Source organism: Orycteropus afer, unplaced genomic scaffold, assembly GCF_000298275.1.
Source record: "Orycteropus afer afer isolate SDZICR_OR568_19922 unplaced genomic scaffold, OryAfe1.0 scaffold00524, whole genome shotgun sequence".
Classification (NCBI taxonomy): Eukaryota; Metazoa; Chordata; class Mammalia; order Tubulidentata; family Orycteropodidae; genus Orycteropus; species Orycteropus afer.
In genome coordinates, this window is record NW_006922111.1 from 536,069 (window position 1) to 560,304 (window position 24,236).

The window sequence follows — 24,236 nt, forward strand, 5'->3', positions numbered from 1 at the left end:
CAGAACCTGTCCCCATTCTGCCACAGGAAGACAGTACCTCCCACAGGAAGTTAGATCCTGTCCCCATCCTGTCACAGGAAATTAGAACCTGTCCCCATCCTGTCACAGGAAGTCAGAACCTGCCCCCATCCTGTCACAGGAAGTCAGAACCTGCCCCCATCCTGTCACAGGAAGTCAGAACCTGCCCCGATCCTGTCATAGGAAGTTACAACCTAGTCCCATCTTCAACACAGGAAGTCAGAACCTATATCTGTCTTGTCACGGGAAGTCAGAATCTGTCCCCATCTTGTCACAGGAAGTTAGAACACATCTCATTCTGTCACAGGAGGTGAGAGTCTGTCCCCATCCTGTTACAAGAGGCTGAAACCAATCCCCATCTCTGTCAGAGGAAGTTGGAATCTGCCTCCATATTGTCACAGGAAGATAGAATCTCTCACCCTTTCCATTCCAAACCTTGTGGTCACTCAGCACTGGGCCTGAGTACAAGGCTTCGTGATGCAGAGGGGAGAGCTATCTGACCACAGATCTCCCTCCCTCCCTCCCTCAGTGACCCTCTCTGAGCCTCAGTTTCCAAATCTGAAAGACAGGGCTTGACATCATCCTCATAGTGCAGTTATAGCGTTTGCTCAAGAGAACGGCGAGTAGCCAAGGGTTCTCAGTAAGTGGCGGCCACCTTGGTGGCTGGTGTGGAGATGGTCGCTTAAAGGGCCGCCTCCCCAACCACTCCAGAGCTCAGTGTAACCCTGACCACCGTCTGGGCAAGGGGCCAGAGCATGCCCGGCAAGTGCGTCCCGGGGGGCGTCAGCAGCTCTGCCGGCGAGAAGGGGACGCCCCTCACTCTGGGCACAGCCCTTGGCTCCCGGCCCCCAGCGCCCCTGAGGGTGTTGGAAGAGGGTAATGCCTGAGTCAGCAGCCCGGAGGTCCCACGGCGCCTCCCACAGGTGAGTGAGGGGTGCTCTTCCCGTTGGCAGAATTGGCTGGAGGGGCAGCGGGAGGCCCGTGCCGGCCCCCGAGCCCCCGCTCCCCGCGCTCTGTTGTGTCTCGCTTGCTGAATGTTCGCTAACGCTGCTCTGGTCTCTGTCCACTTTTCTTGCAGCCGCTGCGAACGCTTGCCTTGCCTTGAGGTTCACGAGTGCCCCAAGCTGCCTCTGAGGATAACCTACTACCGTCTCTCTTTGCCCACCAACATTCTTGTACCCGCCATGATTTTCCGCATGGGCCCCTCCAGCACCGTCCCCGGGGACAGCATGCAGCTGGCCATCACTGGCGGCAATGAGGAGGGCTTTTTCACCACCCAGAAGGTGAACCCCCACAGTGGTGTGTTGGTCCTCACCAAGCCGATCCCCGAGCCCCGGGACTTGCTGCTCACTGTCCAGATGGACCTCTACCGCCACGGCACCATCAGCTCCTTCGTGGCCAAGCTTTTCATCTTTGTGTCTGCCGAGCTCTGAGCCCTTGCTTCAGGCCGTGGTCCCCTTGTCGCTTTCCTTGTCCTCCTGTCCTGGGAATTGAATAAAGCGTAGCAGGTGATCCTGCCTGGCGTGCTGCGCGTGTTTTATTCCGCGTGGCGTGGGCCTCCGTGCACTTACCACCCCCAGGGCTGAGCCAAACACGTGCCACCGCCTGGCGTCCGCCAGGGTGACCAGGCAGTGTTCCCCTTGGGGGCATGCGCCTGGCAGTCCCTGTTGTGGGAACGCCCTGGATAGAGGGGCAGGCAGCCTGGGCGAGGGAAGAACGGGGCTGGGGGTATCCTTGCAGGGGGATCTCTGGGCCTTCAAGCTGTCGCTCCATTGTTCTGCTCTGTCGAACCCACAGAGAGCTGATGGGTGAGAAGGGCCCTCGGAGGTGACTGAGCTCAGCCCCCACGACTGAGGCCCAGAGGAAGGAAGGGCTCGGCCGGGATCTTCGGCCTGTCTGTGCCAGAGCCAGGCCTGGAAACCCGGTCTCCGGCTCCGCCTCGTTTTCGTTGCCATTTCGCCCAGACAAACCCACTGCCGTTCAGTCGATTCTGAGTCACCGTGAACTTATAGAGCAGGGAGCTGCCCCAGAGGGTTCCCGGGGCTGTCATCTTGACCGAACTGTGTCTAACTGAGACAAAGAGGTGTGTCTGGGATCCAGACCCCCCACTCCGTCTTGATAAGAAGACAAACCAAACCTGTGGTGGAAAAAACCCATGGTCACAGCCTCTTGGACACGGTTCTGGCCTAAGTGAGGTCGAGGACGTCCACTGAGAACCTCAGCCCTGGGCCAGGAGGAGGCCAAGGCCAGTGGATAAGTGCGTTGACCCCAATCCTGTCCCCAGCCCTGCCTGGGAGGGCATCCCCATGGAGGCTCAGAGAGGGCGAGTGGTCTGCCCGCGATCACACAGCTGGTGTCTGAGCCCTTTGGCTGACAAAGCACTGGCCCATTCTGTCACAAGCCTCCCGAGTGGGCCTTCTCCCTCCCCTCCGCCTCCACTCCAGCCAAGCCACCATCGCCGCCCACCCTCGGCTGGTCTCCCGGCACCCCGGCACCATTCCCTGCAGCTTACCCTCTCCCCAGCAGCTGGGGCGATCTTTTCAGAACACAAATCATGCCATGTCGTCCCCCTGCTTACAGCCCTCCAGGGCTCCCCTTCATGTAGACTGAATCCCCTCAAGCGCCCCAAGTGCCTCCATGCAAGCCCCCAGCCTCACCTCAGACTGCTTCCCATGGCTCCCCTCTCTCCAGCCACTGCCGAGCACTCGACGGCCTCGGGCCCTTTGCGTGTACCCCAGCCCCTGGCTGAAATGCTGGTTAAACCCAGCTCGTCTCCCCAGAGAGGCTTCTCCAACAGTCTGGGTTACTGTTGCTGTCAGTCTCTCTCCTGACTCATCCCTTCAGAATTTGGATCACTGTCGGCAGGCGCTGTTTGTCTGTGGGTAGCTTTGGTCTCCCCCACCGTGCAGCAGGCCCCAGGAAGGTGGACACCAGCTTTGTGCTGTGTCTCCGGCTCCTGGCATGAGGCTGGGCACACATCAGTGCTCTGTGCACGTCTAGGGAGGGAATGGAGGACTGTAGACCAGTGTTAGCTCGTGTGTCTAGTGTGTTAGGCTGTGACTGCTCACGCCATTGTGAGGCAGAAACGTGAAGGGGGTGAGGGGAGGCAGGGCACCACAGTGGAATTGAGGAATGGGTTCTGCGTGATTGTAAGGTCCTTCCCACAAGGGCATGTAAGGGGTACCCCCGCCCTGCTGTCTGGTGGGCGAGCAGGACAGGTAGTGAGCTCTGTGCCTTGTACCTGTGACAGGGATGGCGGTTAACTCGCCACAGGAGTGCCAGTCACCTCCAAGGTTGCAAGGCCGCTCCCCGATGACCTCTGCTCTGGGTCAACTTCTCTCCTACCTTCCAGGGCATTCTAAGCTAAAGCCCGAGCCTCTCTGAAGGGCCAGTCTCTACCTGGAAGAAAGGAGAGTCCTTTATAATGTACAAGAGATTAAACAAACAGACAAAACCCATGTGTTTTGAATTGGAAATATCAGTATGAATTTGTGATGTATTTATTTTTCTAACTGTCCCTTAAAGAGGTCTAGAAACCTCTTCAGTGACTAAGCCAGTAACACTTGCATCCCTAGTGCCTAGATTACAGCTTCAAAACGCCATTTTCTACTAAAAGAACAACAAAAATAGTACCCTCTTGGAGAAATGGCCAGTTCTACGTCTGAGACAATAAAAACGCAAGATGAGGCTGGATCTCAAGGAAGCTGTCAGATGACAACAAGGGTTCTGGCCAGAGGACTTAGCACCCACTTGTTTTGGGTGCTGGCCAAAGATGGGAAAGTTTGCACTTCAACAAAGGGTAATTATACTGATATTTAAAACAGACTACTGGTTATCTTTGGGGCAGGACAGGAAACCAGTTCATTATCCAGAAAACTGGTAAATAAAATGGAAGTATCATGCGTTTGTCTTGCTTTCCGCTATGAACTGTCCCTGCTGGTAACCAAACAACACACAGGGGAAACACCTCTTTCTAGATGCAGCCCAACTAATAAATGCAAAGACGTGATAGAATCAGGCCACCACCATTTTGCAATCTCAGTTGAATCGATGGAGTGAGGCCCTGAGCATCAATAGCTACTACCATCAAAAGAAAGAGACAGCCAGACACTATGTGATGTGTGTCTTGGTGGAAGATACATCACCACCTACTGTCTCATCAAAGGCACAAAGCCTGTGTCTGATCAGGCCTTTGGGTCCAGCTGCCGACATGCAGGAAATCCAGAGGCCAGGGGGACACACTCAATGCACCACGAGGATACAGTCAGCCAAGCCTAGACTGCAGGAAACGCTTCGGGCAAATGCTTCAGCTTCTGTGAGCCATGAGTTGTGGGGGAAAATTAAGGGGTTAAGAGGAAGCCCATAGATTGAAAAAAAAACTTAAGAGACAGAGCAACAGAGTTGTAATGGACAAGTCTATGATTGTGTCTAGAGACACCACTTACGTGATAAAACCCTAAAGAAACCCAGGGAAGGGATTGCTGTGGGGGTTCGGACTACGGGTGATGTTTGGGACGAAGGAGGGGGTTGAGATTGGTCTGCAGCATGTGAAGGGGCCTTTGGGTGGCTGACAAAGTTCTCTTTCTTGACCTGGGTGCTGATTATAGAGATATTAGCCTTACACAGTGAAACCTGGGAGAGCCGTAGCTCAAAGACAATACCTCGTTTCTTGCCAGATCTTGTGAGTTTTCCACCAGGTGTCACGAGTTTTCCACCTCTGACAGGGCACAGTCCCCACTTTTCTATCCCTCTCTGTTTAGAGGATAATATTTGGCTTTCCCTTTTCTGACAGGTGTCCACCTTACACAGGTTCCAGCTACTCTTTCAACTGTACCTGCGTTTTGTGTAGTTTTCTGTATGTGTTTATTTTAGCACAAAGAAGTTTAAAAATGCAGCCAGCACAGCGCCTGGTCACACAGACCTTTGCTACACTGTAGCTGCTTCTCATTCCTCCCTGTCGTGTAACAGTACAGATTTGACTTCTTTGTGCGGGACACTAGGCTTGGCCCTGGGCTTACTGAAGCCAGGGCCATGTCTGTCCCTTCCCTTGCATATCCCTGGCCCCTGGCACCCAGCAGGCACACAAACATACTTGTTGAATGAATGAATGCACTTTCAGGATGTAGAAACGGACACGCCATTGGTGGAGTCGACAAGTGTCAGCTTAGCCACAGCCAGGGCAGAGGAGGCCAGTTTGCAGGAAGGGTCTTGGGGCTTCCCCCACGCAATGGCCAGCCTGCTAGGCCTGTGCTGCCGGCCTGGCCACCTGCACCCCTCCCCACACCACGGTCTCCACAGGAGCCCAGGTTCTGACTCGCCCCCCTGCCTCTGTGGTTCCCTGTAGGCTCGGCCAAGAGAAGACAGATACAGTCCGCTGTGTGAAGTCATGCCGCCCCAACGATGTCACCTGCGTGCTGGACCCAGTGCACACCATCTCTCACACTGTCATCTCGCTGCCCACCTTCCGCGAGTTCAGCCGGCCTGAAGGTGAGCCGGTGGGGAGGTCCCGGGAGACACTGTGGTGTAGGGGAGTTGCCTGCGAGCAGACCCTTCCAGGCCTCCCTCCATCTGAGCTGAGAACTTGACCCGGAGGACCCCCTCCTGAGTGGGGCATGGCTGGGGTGTGAGAGGTAGCCCTCTCCCCTGCCCTCAGATGTCGCCCATGTCCCCAGACTGGGATTAGAGGGCATCTCTAACTGGTGCTTGTCCTGTGGGTAATGATGGGGTTCGCCAAACCACAGTACACCTCCTTCCTGATCCCCAGCGGCCGGGTCTCTGGCCTCCAGGGCTGGTGCTGACCCGCGAGCAGGGCCCAGGGAACCCAGACCCTGGTGATGAAATGGCCCTGTTGTTGTTGGCGGCCACCAAGTGGATTCCGACTCATAGGCCCCCCGTGTTACAGAGTGGGACTGCCCCGCAGGGTTTGCCAGGCTGTTGTCGTCACGGGAGCAGATCACCAGGGCTTTTCTCCTACAGAGCCACTGGGTAGGTTTGAACCACCGACCTTTCAGTTAGCAGCCAAGCACTTAACCGTTGTGCCACCAGGGCTCCTTGAAAGGACCTTGTTGTTGTGTTGTTATGTGCCGTCGAGTCAGACCCGACTCATAGCGACCCCTTCTTGGGTTTCCAAGGCAGTATCACTACGGAAGTAGATTGCCCCATCTTCCTTCCGGGGAGTGGCTGTGAAAGGACCTTGTTGTTGTTGTTGTTATGTGCCGTCGAGTCAGACCCGACTCATAGCGACCCCTTCTTGGGTTTCCAAGGCAGTATCACTACGGAAGTAGATTGCCCCATCTTCCTTCCGGGGAGTGGCTGTGAAAGGACCTTGTTGTTGTTGTTGTTACGTGCCGTCGAGTCGGCCCCGACTCATAGCGACCCCTCCTTGGGTTTCCGAGGCAGTATCACTATGGAAGTAGGATTGCCCAACCTTCCTTCCGAGGAGTGGCTGGTGGGTTTGAACCGCCAGCCTTCTGGTTAGCAGTCAAGTGCCTTAGCCACTATGCTACCAGGACCTTAGTGGCTTCAAACTGCTGCCTCCTCCACCTTAAAGCCAGTGGCCATCAATCAAAAGCAAACAACGGCTGAGCTTCACCAGTAAAGAATGTGCGCCTGGAGCCTTGCACTCTTTTACGATCTGTCCGCACGGGACCAAACTGACAACAGCAGCTGGAAGGATCGGACAGGAGCCTCAGGGGGCAGTGAGCTTGTCTGTGGGAGAGAGTGACTCGGAGAAGGAGGGTGAGGATGGCTGCAGAACTCGAAGGGTGTGACAGTGTCACTGAACTGTCTGGAGAAACGGCTGACTGGGTGTATGCTCTGTGTATTCTCAACAACAGCGGAACTGGTGACCGTTGAGTTGACTCCGAGTCGTGGCACCCTCGCGTGTCAGGTAGAACTGTCCCCCACGGGGTTTTCCGTGGGTGATTTTTTGGAAGCAGACCGCCAGGCCTGCCTTCTGAGGTGCCCAGACGTGGACTCGCACTGCCCGTCTTTCGGTGAGCAGCCGAGAGTGTAAACCATTTGCACCAGCCAGGGATTTCCTCGTCCACCTTAGGGATGAGGTGACAGGCTCAGCGGAGGGCTCTCAAGGCCGCCCCGGTCAAGGCTGTTTGCTGTCCTTCAGGCACTCGACTGTCAGACGGGGGCTTGTCTGACCCGTGTCACTGTGGCAGCAGAGGAGCCTGCCCCTGTGGCCTTTCTGGGGCTCTGTGTGTCCCTCAGCCACTTCCCTTCCCCCTTTTCTCAACTTCATGAATGTTCATGGGTCATTACCTGGAAGCCTGTTGGCAGCCAGGCCTCTCCTGAGGGGTGACACAGCCTAGAAGGGGCTCCAGACTTTCTGTAGGGCTCGGTTTCCCTGCCGAGTGACAGGTGACGTGGGCAGGGACACACGGCCCTCAGGACCTCTCTGTCTTTTCTGCGCAGACAGCCTGGCTTTGTGGGTGTCATCCACAAATGGCCCGTCTGTGGTATGCTCCCACTGCCTCGGGCCGGCTTTGGGGTTTCCCAGCCAGAGTCGCTATGAGTGAGAGTTGACTCGATGGCAGTGGGTTTGGTTTTTGGTGTTTGGCCACCTTGTGCTGCCCAAGGGCTCATTTGGGGTGCTGCCCACACCGTGCCACGTTTTGGGGTGCTGCCTGTACCATGCTGCATTTGGGGCAAGCCATGCTGTGCTTCCTGTTACAGAGATCATCTTCCTCCGAGCCATCACGCCAGCGTATCCTGCCAACCAAGCTGACATCATCTTCGACATCACAGAAGGGAACCTGTGGGACTCCTTTGACATTACCAAGCGCTTCATGGACGGCATGACCGTGGGTGAGTGGCCAGAGACGCCTAGAGTTACCCAGAAGCCCCTGTTCCTCCCAAGTCGGAGCCATGGCCTGCAGTGCCCTTCAGAGGGCACTGCCCAGGCTCCCGTCCCAGCAGCCCAGAGGGGTGGCTCCCGTTCAGGACCCCTCTGGGCCTCGGTCTCCCCATCTATAAAATAGGGGATGACATAGATCTCTGAGTCTCACCCCCACGAGTTTCAAATGCTATCGCGCTGAACAGTGTTCCTGTCAGGGCCTGGTATGGAGTCACGCCTCGGTCAGTGGGAGCCGACGTGGGTTTTATTCTCAAGGGACAGTGGAGGTCTGGCCTCAGGCTGGGAGACTGTGTGCTGTGTGACTTGTCGCCCCCAGCCCACCAAGCTTCTGTGTCACTCACTCACAGCCCTTCTGAACACAGGGCTGGCTGGTCTCCCTCCTGGAGGTGAGGTGTGTTGGCACAGGAAGAAGAGCTGAAGTGGGGGACAGTCAGGGAGCACTTCCTGGAGAGGGCACAGCTGAGCTGAGGAGTGGAGGGGGAGCGAGGAGCCAGGCCCAGGGAACAGCCAAGCTCAGGGCCCAGAGGGCAGAGAAGCTCGGGCATTTGGGGAACTAGCTCTGGTGGTGTGGTGCCCAAGACGTTTGACTGCTAACCAGAAGGTTGGTGGTTTAAACCCACGGGCTGCTCCGTGGAAGGAAGACGGGGCAATCTACTTCTGTAAAGGTTTACCACCTTGGAAACCCAGTGGGGTCACTGTGAGTCAGACTCGACTCAATGGCAGTGAGCTTCGTTTTGGTTTTAGTACAGTCTGGCTGGGGAGAGGGTGGCAGTGGCAGGGGAGGGGACAAGGCTGGAAAAGTCTTTTATTGTCATTCGTCCTGCCTCTCCTGAACCGTGTCATTTTTAAAAAGTTTTAAAAATTCACGGGAAACGCACACTCCCTTCACCATTTGGCCTTAGAGTTAGGCTCTGAGCATTTTTAAAGCAGCCGAGAAGCCGAGGGCCAGTCCCTGTCCTCACCTGGGCCTCAGTTTCTCCCTTGTGAATGGGGGAGTAGGTCCAGGTCTTTTTAGGCCCTGGCATCTGTGAGGTCTTGACCAGAAGGCTTGGCCACACACGTGGTGCCATAGCTGAGCATTTGGGCACATGACCTCTAGGTGGCGCTGTTGGATTTTCGAATGCCGGTGGCTGCCACCCAAGCCCAACCGACTGCTGTAAACCTGGCAGATGGAGAAAGGGGATCGTTACTCCTTGTTGCCAAAGAGCCATTTATAGCAACTTTACAAGCTCTTAAATGGGTTTGCACGTTGTAAACACGACTGAGTCATGGTGGCTTCCCATTACCAGCCTCCTCCTCCTCCTCCACTAATGAGTTGTCAGGTGCTGTCAAGTCGGTTCCGACTCACGGTGACCCCACGCAACAGAACGAAACCCCGCCCGTCCCGTGCCAGCCTCACAACCATTCCTGTACTTGAGCCCATTGTTGCAGCCACCGTGTCGGTCCATTTCAGAGGGGAGCTCCGGTAGCATAGTACCTAAGGCATTTGACTGCTAACCAGAAGGCTGGCGGTTCAAACCCACTAGCCGCTCCTCAGAAGGAAGGTTGGGTAATCCTACTTCCGTAGTGATACTGCCTCGGAAACCCAAGGAGGGGTCACTATGAGTCGGGGCCGACTCGACGGCACATAACAACAACAACAACTCTTTGCACTGACCCCCCCCCCCCTTCACAAGCATCATGTCCTCCTGGAACTGGTCCTCCTGACAACACGTGCAAAGTAAACAAGAGGAAGTCTCGTCTTTCTCACTTCTGAGGAGCATGCCAGCTGTACTTCTTCCAAGACAGATCTGTTCATTCTTCCGACAGTCCACAGTACATTCCATGTTCTTCACCAGCACCACAACTGGAACACATTAATGCTTCTTTGGTCTTCCTCATTCATTGTCCAGCTTTCACATGCGTATGAGGTGATTGAAAATACCATGGCTGGAGTCAGGTACAACTTACTCCTCAAAGTGACTTTAAACAGTGATTTTAAAAAACAAACAAACATTTTAAAGAGGTGTTTTGCAGCAGATCTGCTCCGTGGAATACATCATCTAATTTCCTGACTGCTGCTTCCATGGGTGTTGATTGTGGATCTAAGTGAAAGGAAATCCTTGACAACTTCAATTTTTTCTCCATTTATCGTCATGTTGCTTGTTGGTCCAATTATGTTTTTTTGTTGTTGACGTGTAATTCATACTGAAGGCTGTGGTCTTTGATCCTCATCAGTAAGTGCTTCAAGTCCTTGTCACTTTCAGCAAGCAAGGTTGTGTCGTGTGCATAGCACAAGTTGTTAGTTGTTCTTCCTCCAATCCTGATGCTGTGTGTTGTTCATGTAGTCCAGCTTCTCGGATTATTTGCTCAGCATACAGGTGGAATGAGTGTGGTGAAAGGATACAACCCTGACACACTCCCTTCCTGATTTTCGACTACACAGTATCTCCTTCTTTTGGTCAATGTACAGGTTCCTCATGAGCACACCTGAGTGTTCTGGAATTCTCGTCCTTTGCAATGTTCTCCATGATATGTTATGATCCACACAGTGGGGTGCCTGTGCAGAGGCAGTGAAACACAGATGAACATCTTTCTGGTGCTCTCTGCTGTCAGCCACGATCCATCTGACACACCCCCTTCTAAATCCAGCTTGAATTTCTGACCAGTCCTTGTCGATGCATGGGTGCAACTGTTTTCTCCAGCCTAATTTTACCTGCCTGTGATATTAATGGGTGCTCTGGTGGCATTGTGCCTAAGGCACTTGACTGCTAACCAGAAGACTGCCGGTTCAAACCCACCAGCCACTCCTCAGAAGGAAGACTAGGCGATCTACTTCCGTAGTGACACCACCTCAGAAACCCAAGGAGGAGGGGTCGCTATGATTCAGATCCGATTTGATGGCACTGAGTTTGGTTTTGGTTTTGGTGATAATGATATTGTTCAATATTTTCCAGTTCCTCGGGTCACCTTCCTTTGGAATGGGTGCCTTTTCCAGTAGGCTGGCGTAGACCAGTAGGCCCTTCCAGCATCGTATCTGTTGGTTGAAACGTCTCACTTCCTGTTCCCTAAAGTCGTGGAGCCTGGTTTTTCACCAGTGGCTTCAGTGCAGCTGGCCTTCCTCCTTCTGCACCCTCAGTTCTTGACCGTGTGCTGCCTCCTGAGATGGGTGACTGTCGACCACTTCTCTCTGGTGACTCTGTGTACCCCTCCCATCTTCTTGGATGCTTCCCTCATCATTGAGTAGTTTGCCCGTCGAATCCTTGGGATTTACAACTTGGGGCTTGAACATTTTCTTCAGTTCTTTCAGCTTGAGAAATGCCGAGAGTGTTCTTCCCTCCTGGTTTTCTGACTCCAGGTCTTTGCGCGCTTCATTGCGTTGCTTTACTTTGTCTTCTCAATCCACCCTCTGAACCTTCCACTCATTCATTGTTTCTTCTGTTCACTTCAGCTGCTCTGTATTCAGGAGCAGGGTTCAGAGTCCCTGCTGACACCCTCTTTGGTCTTTTTTTGTTTGTTTTTGTCTCTTTTTAATGACAACTAATGGTAATTAGGAGTTCTACTGGCGCAGTGGTTAAAGCACTCGGCTGCTAACCAAAAGGTCACCAGTTTGAATCCACTAGCCACTCTGCTGGAGAAAGATGAAGCAGTCAGCTTCTGGAAAGGTTATAGCCTTGGGAACCCTGGTGGGTAGTTCCACTCTGTCCTCTAGGGGCGCTGTGAGTTGGAATCCACTAATGTTTTCGCATTAGCCCTAGCTGGGATTCCAAGTGCAGGGCATGTGGGTTGTCAACAGTCATCCAGTTTGTGGCTTGCCCTGGAATACGTTCCCCTTCCCAGCCTCATTTTCCCCACCTATAAAATGGGACATTTGGATGGCAACTCTAGGGTTCCCATAGAGAGGGCAGACAGGAGCACAGAGGGTCAAGGGTTTGCCGCCTTGCTGGGTGAGGGCGGGGAGGGCTCGCATACAGAAGCCACCTGCTGCCACCCCTATGCTGGCGCCTGGAGCTGCAGTGTGGCTCTGCCCCGGGGCACTTCACAGCACTCAGAACCATCCCAGTTTGCAGTCACACAAGCTGTGCACTCACTCATTTGTGTTCCCAGTCACTGAGCTCCTGCTGGGCCCATCTGTGCCAGGCTCCGGGCTGACTTTGCAGGCACCAAGATGAATGAACACCCACAGCCCCTGTCCTTGGGGCTTTGCATCCAGGGGGAGGGGGAGGCAGTCTGCCAAACAGACTGGCAAACACTATGCAGGCAGCCAAAGCCCGCAGCAAGCTGGCACAGGAGGGCTGTCTGGGTGGGGCACCTTCCCAACCAAACACTTCCTGGGGTGACCCAGCAGGGGGCCAGAGGCAGCCAGGCCCAGAACTGTGGCCACAGCACGTCTCTCTGGCTGTGCCTGTACTCCAGGCCCACTGGCAGGTCCTGGTTCCCCACTTCCCATCCAGTGGGGCATCAGAGCCGGGAGCTCCTAAGACCACGTCTTCCAGTCCCTTTGGTAGAGGGAGAAACCGAGGCCCGGAGAGGTAGGGAAGCTGGGGATCCTGCTCGTAGCGGCTCAGGGCAGAGCTGGGAACAGAGTGGGCCCCTGGACGTGAGAGGGGCCACGGGAGGTAGAGTTGCTGTTGTAATTTGCTGTCGAGTCAGATCCGACTGATAGTGACCCCTCCTTGGGTTTCCGAGGCAGTCTCACTACGGAAGTAGATTGCCCAGCCTTCCTTCCGAGGAGTGGCTGGTGGGTTTGAACCACCAGCCTTCTGATTAGCAGTCAAGTGCCTTAGGCACTACACCACCAGAGAGGGCTCCTGGGAATGGACTGGGGGCGTGGCCACGGGAGTCGCCCCCGGGAACGGACTGGGGGTACAGCTACAGGGCCTGCACTTCTGGAAGGAGACAGTAGCGGCCAGAGGCCCCGCTCGTGTGCTCAGTCACGCGTGCTGCCTGGTCTCTGCAACGCCGGCTGTGCTGTGCTGGGGTGGCGGCCTGGGCCGGGACGGCCTCCCGGCTGGTGTCCACTAGGTGCCTTGCTGTTCTGCTGCTGGCCCTACTACCAGGTGAGTCCTGGGCAGCTTCTGCTCCTTGCTCGTGGAGGATCCCACGGGACTGGCACCAGCTGGGATTCCAGGGGCGCCTGGGGCAGATAGGATGTGGGACCCGGGCCCGGTTTCCGGTTGTTCTGGTCTCTTGTTGCTGTGGTCGTCAGGTGCCATGGACTCGATTCTGACCCGTAGTCACCCCATGTGACAGAGGACTGCCCCGCAGGGTTTTCCAGGCTGTTGTCATCTTCATGGGAGCAGAGACCACTAGGCCTTTTCTCCCGAGGAGCCACTGGCTGGGTTTGAACCGTCAACTTTTTGCTTCAGAGCCGAGCACTTAATCGGTGTGCTGCCAGGGCTGCTTGCTCTCGTCTCTGCTCAGAATCTCTTCCCTGGGTTTCCTGAGCACCTACCTCCTCCCCTCGCCTCTTCCAGCCAGGCACCCTGTGCATTCTGGGAGCTTCCTGGCCCCTGGGTGTCCTCCCTGCGCAGGCCAGCCCTGGACGGGGCATGGCGCCACAGCTCAGGCTGTCCGCCTGGGGTGGATTGCTCTGGATGGAACTCGAGCCCAGGCATGAAGCCGCCCTGGGAACGTGGGGTAACATCGCAGCTCATGACAGAGCCTCTTACCGTCATTGTCGGCCATCATCCCCCTCATCACGGGGAGGGGGCCAGGTTATCTCAGCCGAGGGGCTGAGTTCAAGGACAGCCTGAGACTGTCCAGCTGGTAAGCCAGTGTTGGCAGCTCCCCAACCTGTTCCCTACAGTCACTGCTCACATCAACCAACATCTTAGACAGAAAGCATTTGGTCAGCTAAGAGGGAGAAAATGTCAATCAGGGCCACTCAAGCTTCTGTCTGCAGCGTCCAGCAGGACCTCCAGGGTTCCTCAGGACCCCCGGCGGCATGAGGAAAGAGGCACCTCCTCACAGGTATTCACCACAACCTGCCCAGTCTACGCCAGACTCTGAGTGGACACTGGGTGCCTGGGTCAGGAAGGCTTCCTGGAGGAGGAGGCCTGAGCCACCCACGTCTCAAAGCCTGAGGAATAGCGGTGAATGTTTAACCATTGCCGTTGATTCTGACTCCCACAATCCTGTGGGTGTCAGAGTAGAACCAGGACCCATCGAGTTTTTCAATGGATGATTATTTGACGATCTCAGCACCAGGCCTTTCTTATGAGTTACTTATGAGTGGGCTCGAACCCCCAAACTTTTGGTTAGCAGCCAAGTGTGTTAACCAAATTTGCGGCACCCGTGGACTCTGACTGATGCTTAGTGAGCACCGGTTATGCACCAGGAGCAGGCGTTTTGTCGCTGTCCTACCCAATGACGAGGTGGAATTATCTGTATTTAACAGATGACGGAAGCCCTATTCTGTTAGGTGCCGTTGAGTCAGTTCTGACTCACAGCGACGCCAAGTGCAACAGTGAAAAACTGCCTGGTCCTGCACCAGCCTCCCAGCCCTGGCCATGTGTGAGCCCATTGTTGGAGCCACTGTGTCAGTCCAGCTTGTTGAGGGCCTGTCCCTTGTTTGCTGACTGTCTGCATTGCCGGCACTATATCCTTCTCCAGGGACCGGTCCCTCCTGATAACATGACCGAAGTACAAGAGACCAGAGGGGCCAGAGGCTTGCTGGAGGTCACTGGATGTTGAAGGCAGAGCAGGCCCAGGCCCCCATCTTTCCCCAAGGCCCACACATCCCTCAGCCCTGGGGCTCACACGCAGCTCATGTCAACGGGCAAAGTTTCTGAGAGTTACGTGTCCCAGGAAAACAGCCAGCGTACAAGCCACCAGGATGCTGAGCCACCGAGCTTCGTCCCGCCAAAATGAGAGAAGAAGAAGAAAATGCCCCAAGTCAGCAAAGAACCCGAAACGGCCAGGCCTGCCCCTCATGTATCCTTTAAAAACCAACGCTTAACTGGGATCAAGGAGGCTCTGAAGCCGGGCTGGGCCTGTTGTCTTTGCAAAGCCTTTTACAGACTGCTGTTGCATTCCTATTTAATCAGCTGTCAATGAAAAACGAAGAGTGCTTTTCTGACTGGTGCAAAAATGCTTGATTAATGCCCCAGGTATTCTCGGGCCACTGCAGAGACTGCCTTATGCAGGTTGACTCAGCTTTGCCGTCTGCGGCCGGGATCGGGGACCCTGCGGAGGGCTTTGAAGGTGATCAAGCCCTTGCAATGGCTCTTGGGAGCGAGTAGGCTCCCTGGTGGTGTGGGCTTAGTTATCAGCCTTGGGTCAGACCAGAAGGCTACCAGCGGTTAGCCTCGTGTTGTCCTGGTGACCAGGCTACAGTCAACAACTGAGCCTTCATCTCCTCTCCGCCTCCCAGCCCATCACTGCTTGCTTTCTTCCCCCCCCCCCATAGACTATTTGTCAGAGCAGTTTTCAGTTTACAGAAAAATAATGCAGAAAGTGCAGGGAGTTCCCATTTGGCTGCTAACTGAAAGGTCGGTGGTTCAAACCCACCAGGCACTCTGCAGGAGAAAGATGAGGCAATCGCCTTCCATAAAGATCAACAGCCCTGGAGACCCTATGGGGCAGTTCCACTCTGTCCTCTAGGGACGTTGTGAGTCAGAATCAACTCCATGGCAGTGGGTTTGGTTTGGGCTTTACTTCCGTGAAGATGGACAGCCTTGGATGCCATGTACGGCAGTTCCACTCTGTCCTCTAGGGGCGTGGTGGGTCAGAATTGACTCCACCGCAGTGGCCTGGGCTCTTCCTGCACACAGTATCCCCTGTGACTAACATCTTGCACTCCTGTGGTGTGTTTGTCCCAATGGATGAACCAATATTGACACCTTTTTACTAAGTAGGCATCGATACATTCCATTATTAACTGAAGTTCACAGTTTCCAAGACAGAAAAAGAACTGATGCGTTCAAACAGTAATGTTGGCAAAGAAAATCCACTTACACTTCAGGCCACCAGAAGAAGGAACAAGTCAGTCTTAGAAGAAACACAACCACAAGCTCCTTAGACGCCAGGATGGGGAGACTTCGGCTTACTTCCTGTGGATGCGCCATCAGGAAAGACCACTCTCTGGAAAAGGGCATCGTGGTTGGGAAAGTCGAGGGTCAGTGGAAATGAGGGGACCCTCCATGGGGTGGATGGACACAGTGGCCACACAGTGCGCTCAGACCACCAGCCAGGAAGACAATGCAGGACTGGTCACTCTGTCTCTTTGTTAGACCTCAGGGCACATGGCTTGGAGCCAACTTGATGGTAACCAGTGACAACAATATGTTGACAAAGGGTCACTCTTGGGTGTTGCAGTCCTATGGGTTTTGACAAACGCACATTGCCCTGTGTCCCCTCACACATGTCTTGGAGAAAAGTGTCCCTGCCTGGAAAATGCCCCGGGCTCCCCTGCTCATCCCTGCCCCTCCCCTGGGGCCCTGGCGACCATGATGTGCTTTGGTCGCTCTAGTTCTGGCTTTTCCGGAACGTTGGGTAGTGGGTGTCCGACAGTCTGCAGCTTTTTGGATCGGCCTCTTTCACTGAGAAGCAGGTGCTGAAGGGTCCCTGTGACTTTTTCACTGTCACTTGTTATGTTGTTCGTTGCTGGCGACTTGATTTCGACTCATCCCAACCTACTGTGACCGAGTGGAACTGCCGTGGGGTCTTCTGGGCTGTGATCTTTACAGGAGCAGACTCCCAGTTCTTTCTCCCGAAGAGCTGCTAGGTAGATTGGAACCGCCAGCCTTTTGGTTAGCAGCTGTGTGCTCAACCAGTGCGCCACCAGGGCTCTATTTCTCTAGGGAGAGAGAGAAAAATAATCTGTCCGGACTGAAGACCCATCCTGCATTTGTCCGTATCGAAGCTGCCAGGACGGAGGGCCAGCTTTGCCGGCATGGCTGATGAACACCCGCACCACGGCGCAGAGTCGAGGCAGCTCGGGCTGTGTGGCGTTTCAGCCCGCTGCCTCATTTCACGGTGGTCGGCCTGGGCTCTGGGGCTGCCCAGTCCTCACGAAGCTTGGTGGTGTGGTTGCCTCCTCACTAGGGGGCTCTTCCTCCAGCGCTCCAGCGGACAGCGTTCTGTCGTGAGCCCTGGGGTCTCATCGTCTGATTTTCCGAAGTAGGTTGGCAGGTCTTTCCTCCTAGTCTCTTGGTCTGGAAGTTCTGAAATCCCAGGGGCGTGGCTTCCAAGCACCACAGCAGCATGTGAGCCACCACAGTAGGACAAACGGACATGGTGGGGAGTGGGCATTGGCTTAGAAGCAGGTTACTGTTTTAGTGTTGACCCTACAACCTCCTTCTGGCCCCTTTCCGTTCTGATTGTGTTGTGGAGAAGGAGCTGACGTGGGCCATTCTTGTCTCCCTTCCGGCTCAGAGAGGGCAGCGGCCTCAGGGCTGAGAGGCGTCAGCAGCGGTCCCAGGGGAGGGCAGGCCTGGGGGACCCCAGGACTAGGCAGTTCATGGAGTCATCCCTTCAACGTTTATTGAGCACCTACTATGTGCTCGGTGAAGAGGACACAGTCTGTGCTTTTGAGGAGGCTGACAGGAGCGTGGGGTGAGAGACACGGTGGGTGTGGGGCAGGGCTGCCCTCCTGGGGCAGTCAGGGCAGGCTGCAGGGAGGAGGTGTATGCTGTCCTTCTAGGTGGAGAATGGAAGGCTGTTCTTGGTCCCCGGTCCTTGGATTCTTCACCTGCAAGTGCCGGCATGTTCTTACTCACACAGATGGCTGCTCCAGGGGCTGCCACCCGGGACCCCAGACCTGCCTCCTCCACGTCTGCCGGGGTGCGGGGCACCCAGGCCTCCAGGAGCCCTGTGGGCCTGAGCGCCTGCCCGGGTGGCGGCCACAGGGGAGGGCTGCCCTGTCTGGTCTGGGCCTCCCCACTTCAGGCAGACGCTGGGATGGGCTGCAATTTAGGAAGATTGTTGACGGGCCGGGGCAGGACCCTCTCTGGCTGGAAACGTGTTTTCATTACAACCTGCAAATCTGGAGAGGAATTCAGATCCCGTTCTGCTCCGTGAACCTGTTTCTGGAAACCCCTGGGGTCGCAGTGAGTGAGTGAGTGAGTGTGTGCAGGTGTGTATGTCAGTGTGTGTAGGCATGTGTGTGGCTGAGTGTGTGGGGTGACTGTGTGCAGGTGTGTGTCTGGCAGAGTGTGTATGGGATGGTTTGTATATGATGGATGTGTCCCTATGTGTGTGGCTGAGTGTGTATGGGGTGAACATGTACAAGTGTGTGTATGGCTGAGTGTGTGCGTGGCTGGGTGGCCCTTTTTAGGACAAAGCATGGTTGAGCCTCTGGTTTGGGTGAAGTGAGATGTTCTTGGTTAGACTTTGATTCTCTGTTTCTAGCTGTGTGGCTTCAGGCAGGTCCTTTAACCTCTCTGAACTGTCTTTCTTCTCAGCACAGTTGTTATCATCTTACTTGCCTTGTGGGACTGTGAGGGCTGTGAGGTCACGTGGGCATTTGAACAGGATGCGAGGGACCTAGCTTGGCAGGCTATTCAGGGATTCAGCGAGCCACCTCAGAATGGGGCCAGTGAGCTGGTGAGAGCTCAGAGCCCCCAGGGGACAGACCACAAGCCTGGGCGAGCCCACAGGACAGTGCCGGGATCTGTTCACCCCACTGGCTCTGACTGCCTGGGAGCTACTTAATGGACCTGGCTGGCGGCCTGGGCTGGGGAGCCCCGCCCAGCCTGAAGATCCCAGTTCTGTCCTCTGGAATTACTGTATTCATCCACCGAGAACATCGGGGCCCCTGCTCCGTGCCAGGCCCATGCTGGCGGACGAATTCACACCCGAGACACGTATCCTGCTTTCAGGAAGCTGCCTACCGGCTTCCGTAGCCTCCTGCCATCTGTAATCCTTTCACTGAACGTGCTTCTGGGGTGGGCTTTGGCTTCACTGCTGTTAATGTGTCAGAGAGAGAGACGTGGTATGCAACGGGGCTGCCATGAACAGTTGGGTGTGTGTGCACTGCGCAACTGTGCCATTCACAGCTAGTCCGTGTGCAGTGCGCAGCCGACTCAACTGGACACGGCAGCCGCCGTGTAAGCGCTTGTGAGCAGAGATGCCGACCAAGCTGTACCTGAGAACTTGCTGGCCCGACCGTCCAGCTTTGAGTCACATCGGTGACCCCAGCCAGCAGGGCCCAGATCGTCTCTTTAGAGTCATTGTATCTTAAGGGGTTAAACATGTGTGGCTGACCCGGCGCTCCAGCCTGTTTCGGGAAGTTTGGCCAGGGATCAGTGCACATTACGAACGAGATTCAGAAATTCCACCTAAAAACAACAGCGCGGCCGTCCTTGCCGGGTGATGAGTGATTGGCCCTGTCCCAGCTTTCACAGTAAATCTCTGGGATTAAGTGCCTTCTCTTCTCCAGGAGGCACAGCCATGGCACCCCGGGGGCCACACCCTGGCCAGCAGCCAAATTGTTGCCCCGGGTGACGGCTCAGCTGCCTTGGGCCTGGGATTGGCTGCAGCCTGACCTCACCCTGGGGCTACAGTGTCTCTGCCGAGGCTCAAGGGTGGGGGCAAGACAGGAGGGTCCCTCGGCGAGGACAACACGGGGGATGAGAAGGAGACAGCCCCCCTTCACGTTCCCTGTGCCTGGACCCCATGAAGTAGAGAGAGGGTCAAAGACATCAGGCCCAGCACTGTGGCAGCCACTTTGAACAACAGCCATCCCAAAGCCCTGGGGGGAGACTGTTGACCCTGGGTTCATAGATGTTGAGCTGTCGGAATGACCCCAGTCCACGGCTTTGGCATTAGAGCTGTAACGAGTCTACACCTGGTTGGTCCAGAGCCTCTGTCCATCCCAGCCCATCCCACTGCCCCTTGTAAGAGTGGACCTGGGTCTCGCTGGCAGCCCCCAGAGCTTGGGCTGGACTCCTCAGAGGGCCCTGTAGGCTTCAGAGAGCCATTTAAAGAAAAACTAAGTTGCCTTCAATTCGCCTCTGACTCCTGGCATCCCCGTGTGTGTCAGAGCAGAGCTGTGCTCCATAGGGTTTTCAGTGGCTGTCTTTTTGTTTGTGTTTTTTAAGTAGGTCTCCAGGCCTTTCTTCCGTGGTGCCTCGGAGTAGATTCAAACCACCAACCTTTCAGTTAGTGCTTAACCATGTGTGCCACCCTGCAAGCCATAGCCCTCCTCTCTCAAGCCCACTGGCCACAGGGTCCAGGCAGCAGCCCTGGAAACCTCCTGCTTCGGCAGCCCCAATGGCCCATGTTGGACCCACAGTGGCTTGAGCAGCATTGGTCCAGGGCCTGAGCCTGCTCTCTCCACCTCAGCTCAGCTTTCTGGATCAGGCCTCAAGCCATAGCCCAAGAAGGAGTGTCAGTAGCAGCCTGCCCTGCTCCAGGAGCTACCCTCCCTCTACCCACAAATCCCCCACTCCCCCACCCTCCTAGAAGGAGCAGGGGTTGGTGGCCCCAGCCCTAGGCCTACTGATCACGCACAGGGCCTGCAGCACTGAGCCTCGGGGACCACAGCCTCTGCCCAGATGAGATGATGCGGCTTAAAGAGTTGGGTATATTAGAACACGCAGCATTCCTGTGAGGTAGCAGCTAAAAGAGCTGGGTATATTAGAACGCACTGCATTCCTGTGACGTGGTATTACTGTGGATGCATCTGTCATGGCTGTTCCCAGTAGGAGGGTGCAGTTTCACTGTGTTAGTGCAGCTGAGCATCTAGGAGCACTGTTGGATTCAGCAGCATGAGGCTGTTGGTGACCTAGGCAAGGGCAGTTTCCGCCTTTGCCTTGTAGATGCATCCCTCCAATCTCTGCATCTGTGCTCACATGACCGTCTCCCCTCTGTGTCTCTGCATTGGCATCTCTTTTCCTCTTTGATGAGGACAACAGTCTTGTGGGATGAGGACCTATCCACCTCCATCATGACCTTGTGTTAACCTAACTGATAACATCTGAGATCCGATTTCCAAACAAGGTCATGTTTATAGGTACAGGGGTTACCACTTCAGCATATCATTTTGGGGACACCATTCCATCCATGGAAGACCCACTAGAAGGTCACCGGTACCAGCACCCCACTCAGTCATGAGTTGTAGGATCTCACACACATCTTCTTCCAGAGCAGGTGAGCACAAGCCTCAGTGGCCTGTTGGCATCTGCAGGGGTCCTTGTGGGCCCCTCTGCATCCCATCAGATGATCTGTGACCCTTTTATTGCCTTTTGCAAGCCTTTGATGTCACCGGGTACCTTAATGGACTATTCTCTTTTAAAAATGAAGGGTTTTAGCCAAACAGCATTGGAGACATCACGTGTGAAATAAGAGAAAAGGGTCCTGAGGGGCCTGTTAATCTTCTGGCAGCTTCACCTGACAGCCATAAACATGGTGAAAGTCCAGAGACACCCACTCATCACAGGGCCAGCCTGGAGTGCATTCCTTCAGCTTCGACATGCGTGGACTTCAGTGGGCAAGGAGGCTCGAAACTCTGCCTGGAGCGTTTCAATCCCGGCCTGTGCCGAGAGCCCCACAGTGTTGTCTGCCATCAAGTCTGATCTGACTCGTGGAGGTGCCATGAGTAGGACTGTCCCCTGGGGTCTCCAGACTGTGATCTCCAGGAAGCAGGTCACTGGGTCCATCTTCAGAGATGCTGCTCAGTGGCTTCGAATGGCTGACCTTGCAGTTACTTGACCATCCACGCCATCCAGGGCCTCGTGGGGCCTGCCTCGACAACACCAGAAAGCCAAAATGAAACCAGCTGCCGTCAGTCACTTCTGACTCGTGGCAACCCCGTGTGGTGCAGAGTACGGCTACTCTGTAGGGTTTTCATGGCTGTAAACTTTATGGAAAAAGGATTGATGCATTTGGATGATGGTGTTGGTGAAGAATATTGAATGTACCATGGACTGCCAGAAGAACAAACACATCCATCTTGGAAGAAGTACAGCCAGAATGCGCCTTAGCAACAAGAATGGTGAGACTTCCTGTCACATACATCAGGCATGTCATCAGGAGGGACCGGTCCCTGGAGGAGGACACCATGCTTGGTAAAGCAGAGGGTCAGAGAAAAAGAGGAAGACTTTCAAGACAATGGATTGACACAGTGGCTGCAACAATGGGCTCATACATGGCAACAATTGTAAGGAGGGCAGCAGACCGGGTAGGGCTTTGTTCTGCTGTGCGTGGGGTCACTGTGAGTGGGAAGCAACCTGACAGCACCTAACAACAGCAACAGCCATCCTTCATGGGAGCGGATCACCAGGCCTTTACTCTGTGGTGCTGCTGGGTGAGCTGTCGTTAGGTTAGAAGTCGAGTGCATACCACTTGTGCCTCCCATCATTGTCCAACAAACAGAAAACTCCTAGGTGGCACTTCCTGTGTACCAGGCACTCTTCCAAGCACATTGTTGGTGTGTAGTGTGCCACTAGACCCCATAGCAACCCTGTAGGTAGACACTGCATCCCCTTTCTCTGGATGAGGAAACTGAGGCACAGAGAAGGTTCCTGGTTCAGGTGCCTTGATTTGAGGGTGCAAACAGCATGTTGGGACTCACTGTGGGGTTCCTGTTTCTGTGAGCCCCCTGGGTGGCCTTGGGTGGGACCTGCTCTTTGAGGCCGTGCCCAATCCTGGAATGCCACACCTGTCTGTCTGGATCCCCAGCAGCTGGCACAGTGTATACAGCAGGTGTGTCATAAGTGTCATTCATGTCAGTGGCCAGTCAGGCGATTCTCTTTCTGGGGACTCTGAGCATCTCTCACGAGCTGGAAGACCCCTGTGTCAAGGGCCATTGGAGACCTGGCCTTGGTTATAAGTCACCAGTGTGGGCAGGTCTTGATCTGCAGCCCTGGCCAGCGAGAAGCCCCTTCCCTCTGGAACTGGCTCAAGGGTGGCACCTCCCAGCAAAGAAAGGGGAGGATGGTGGTGACGTATCCTGGCACCTCCTGTCCCAGCTGAAATGCTGCAGCAGCTTCCTGTGGTGCAGGGCAGGGTCTGGGTCCTTGTTGCCATTGGGCTTTCTCCCTGCATCCCTCCCACCCTTGCTCTCATCCACTCAGGGAGCCGTGTCCACGCCTCTCCCCCAACCTCTTCCCTGCCTTGCCCTGCAACATCAGCTGGGCAATCACTCCCCATGAACCTGGCACCAGCTTTGGGGGCGTGTTTCCCTCTGGCTCCACCCAAGCCCTTCTGCTCATCTGCACCAGCGTCTCCTGACTTCCGTCACTGCCTCTGTCCCCTCTGTGGACCGAGAGCTCCACGAGGACCAGACCAAGGCTGGTCGATGCTGGTGACCCCAGCACCCAGCACGGTGTGTGCCCAGAGCACGTGCTCTGAGCACAGCCAGTGAATGAAGAACAGAGAATGCTGCTCCAAGGCGACAGGCATGAATTATTGTCCCTACCCTGGCTGCATCCCAGGCCGGCCTCCAATCCTTCTGTGTTGTTGTTGTTGTTATTTGCCATCAAGTTGGCCCCGACTCCTAGCGACCCCTCCTTGGCTTTCCGAGGCAGTTATCACTACGGAAGTAGGATTGCCCAACCTTCCTTCCGAGGAGTGGCTGTACAGAGAGATAGAGTCCTTGAGTGTGGAAAAGTGAACGCACTCGGCTGCTGCCTGGAAGGTTGGAGGTTTGGATCAGAGGCACCTCAGAAGAAGGGGCTGGTGCCCTAGTCCCCAGTAATGAGCCATTGTAAAGCCTGGAGCACAGCTGTGCTCTGACACACACAGGCTCACCAGGAGTCTGCAACTGGGTTTTTGTTGTAGATTTACTTTTTTTTTTTTTTTTTTTTACAAAGGAGACAGTGTGGCCTTAATTCTGGGGAAACAGATGCAAGACCAGTCACCATGTCCCAGGTCGGAGACCCAGGTCAAGGGGGTTGGCCAGACTCATACCCGTCTTGCTCTCCTGTGGCCTTTGCCCATCTGGAGGGCCACGGGGAGCTCGAGGGATTGCAAGGGTTTCAGCATGGCCAGAGCATGGGGTGCTCAGGCCTCGGCAGGCAGGATGGCAGGGGGCCCCATCTAGGTGCACCTCACCCTCAGTGAGCCTGCAGTCAGGTGGGAGGGCGAGGACAGATTGAGACAGAGCCACGTGAGGAACCCCAGTGAGAGTGGCGTACCAGGAGGCTGGCTGGGGCTGCAGGGGGAGGCCATGTGGGGGTGAGGAGGAGGCTGTTGTCAGAGCTCAGATGGAAATGGTGGACTGAGGGGAGGTGGGCTTGCGGGTGCAGGAGAGCAGCTGGGGACAGTTGGTGGATTGATGTGCAGGAATGTGACACTCCAATGGAGCGTGATGCCATGTTGCAGGCTGGGGGGCCGCTGGACAGTGGGGGTGAGGAGAGGCAGCGTTTGGAGGAGGAGGCTGGAGTCCATGGTTGGGCTGTTGGGTTTGAGCAGCCCACCTGGGGAG

At 55.3% G+C, this 24,236-nt stretch overlaps 1 protein-coding gene across 1 annotated transcript in view; it reads left to right on the plus strand.

The window, feature by feature from the left end:
- Positions 1 to 24,236, plus strand: part of FBLN1 (fibulin 1) — a 99,054-nt gene that overhangs the window by 54,670 nt on the left and 20,148 nt on the right. Inside the window, exons 13-14 of the mRNA XM_007955644.1 lie at positions 5,363 to 5,505; positions 7,705 to 7,836. Coding sequence (XP_007953835.1) covers positions 5,363 to 5,505; positions 7,705 to 7,836 — 275 coding nt within the window. The remainder of the gene's footprint in view (positions 1 to 5,362; positions 5,506 to 7,704; positions 7,837 to 24,236) is intronic.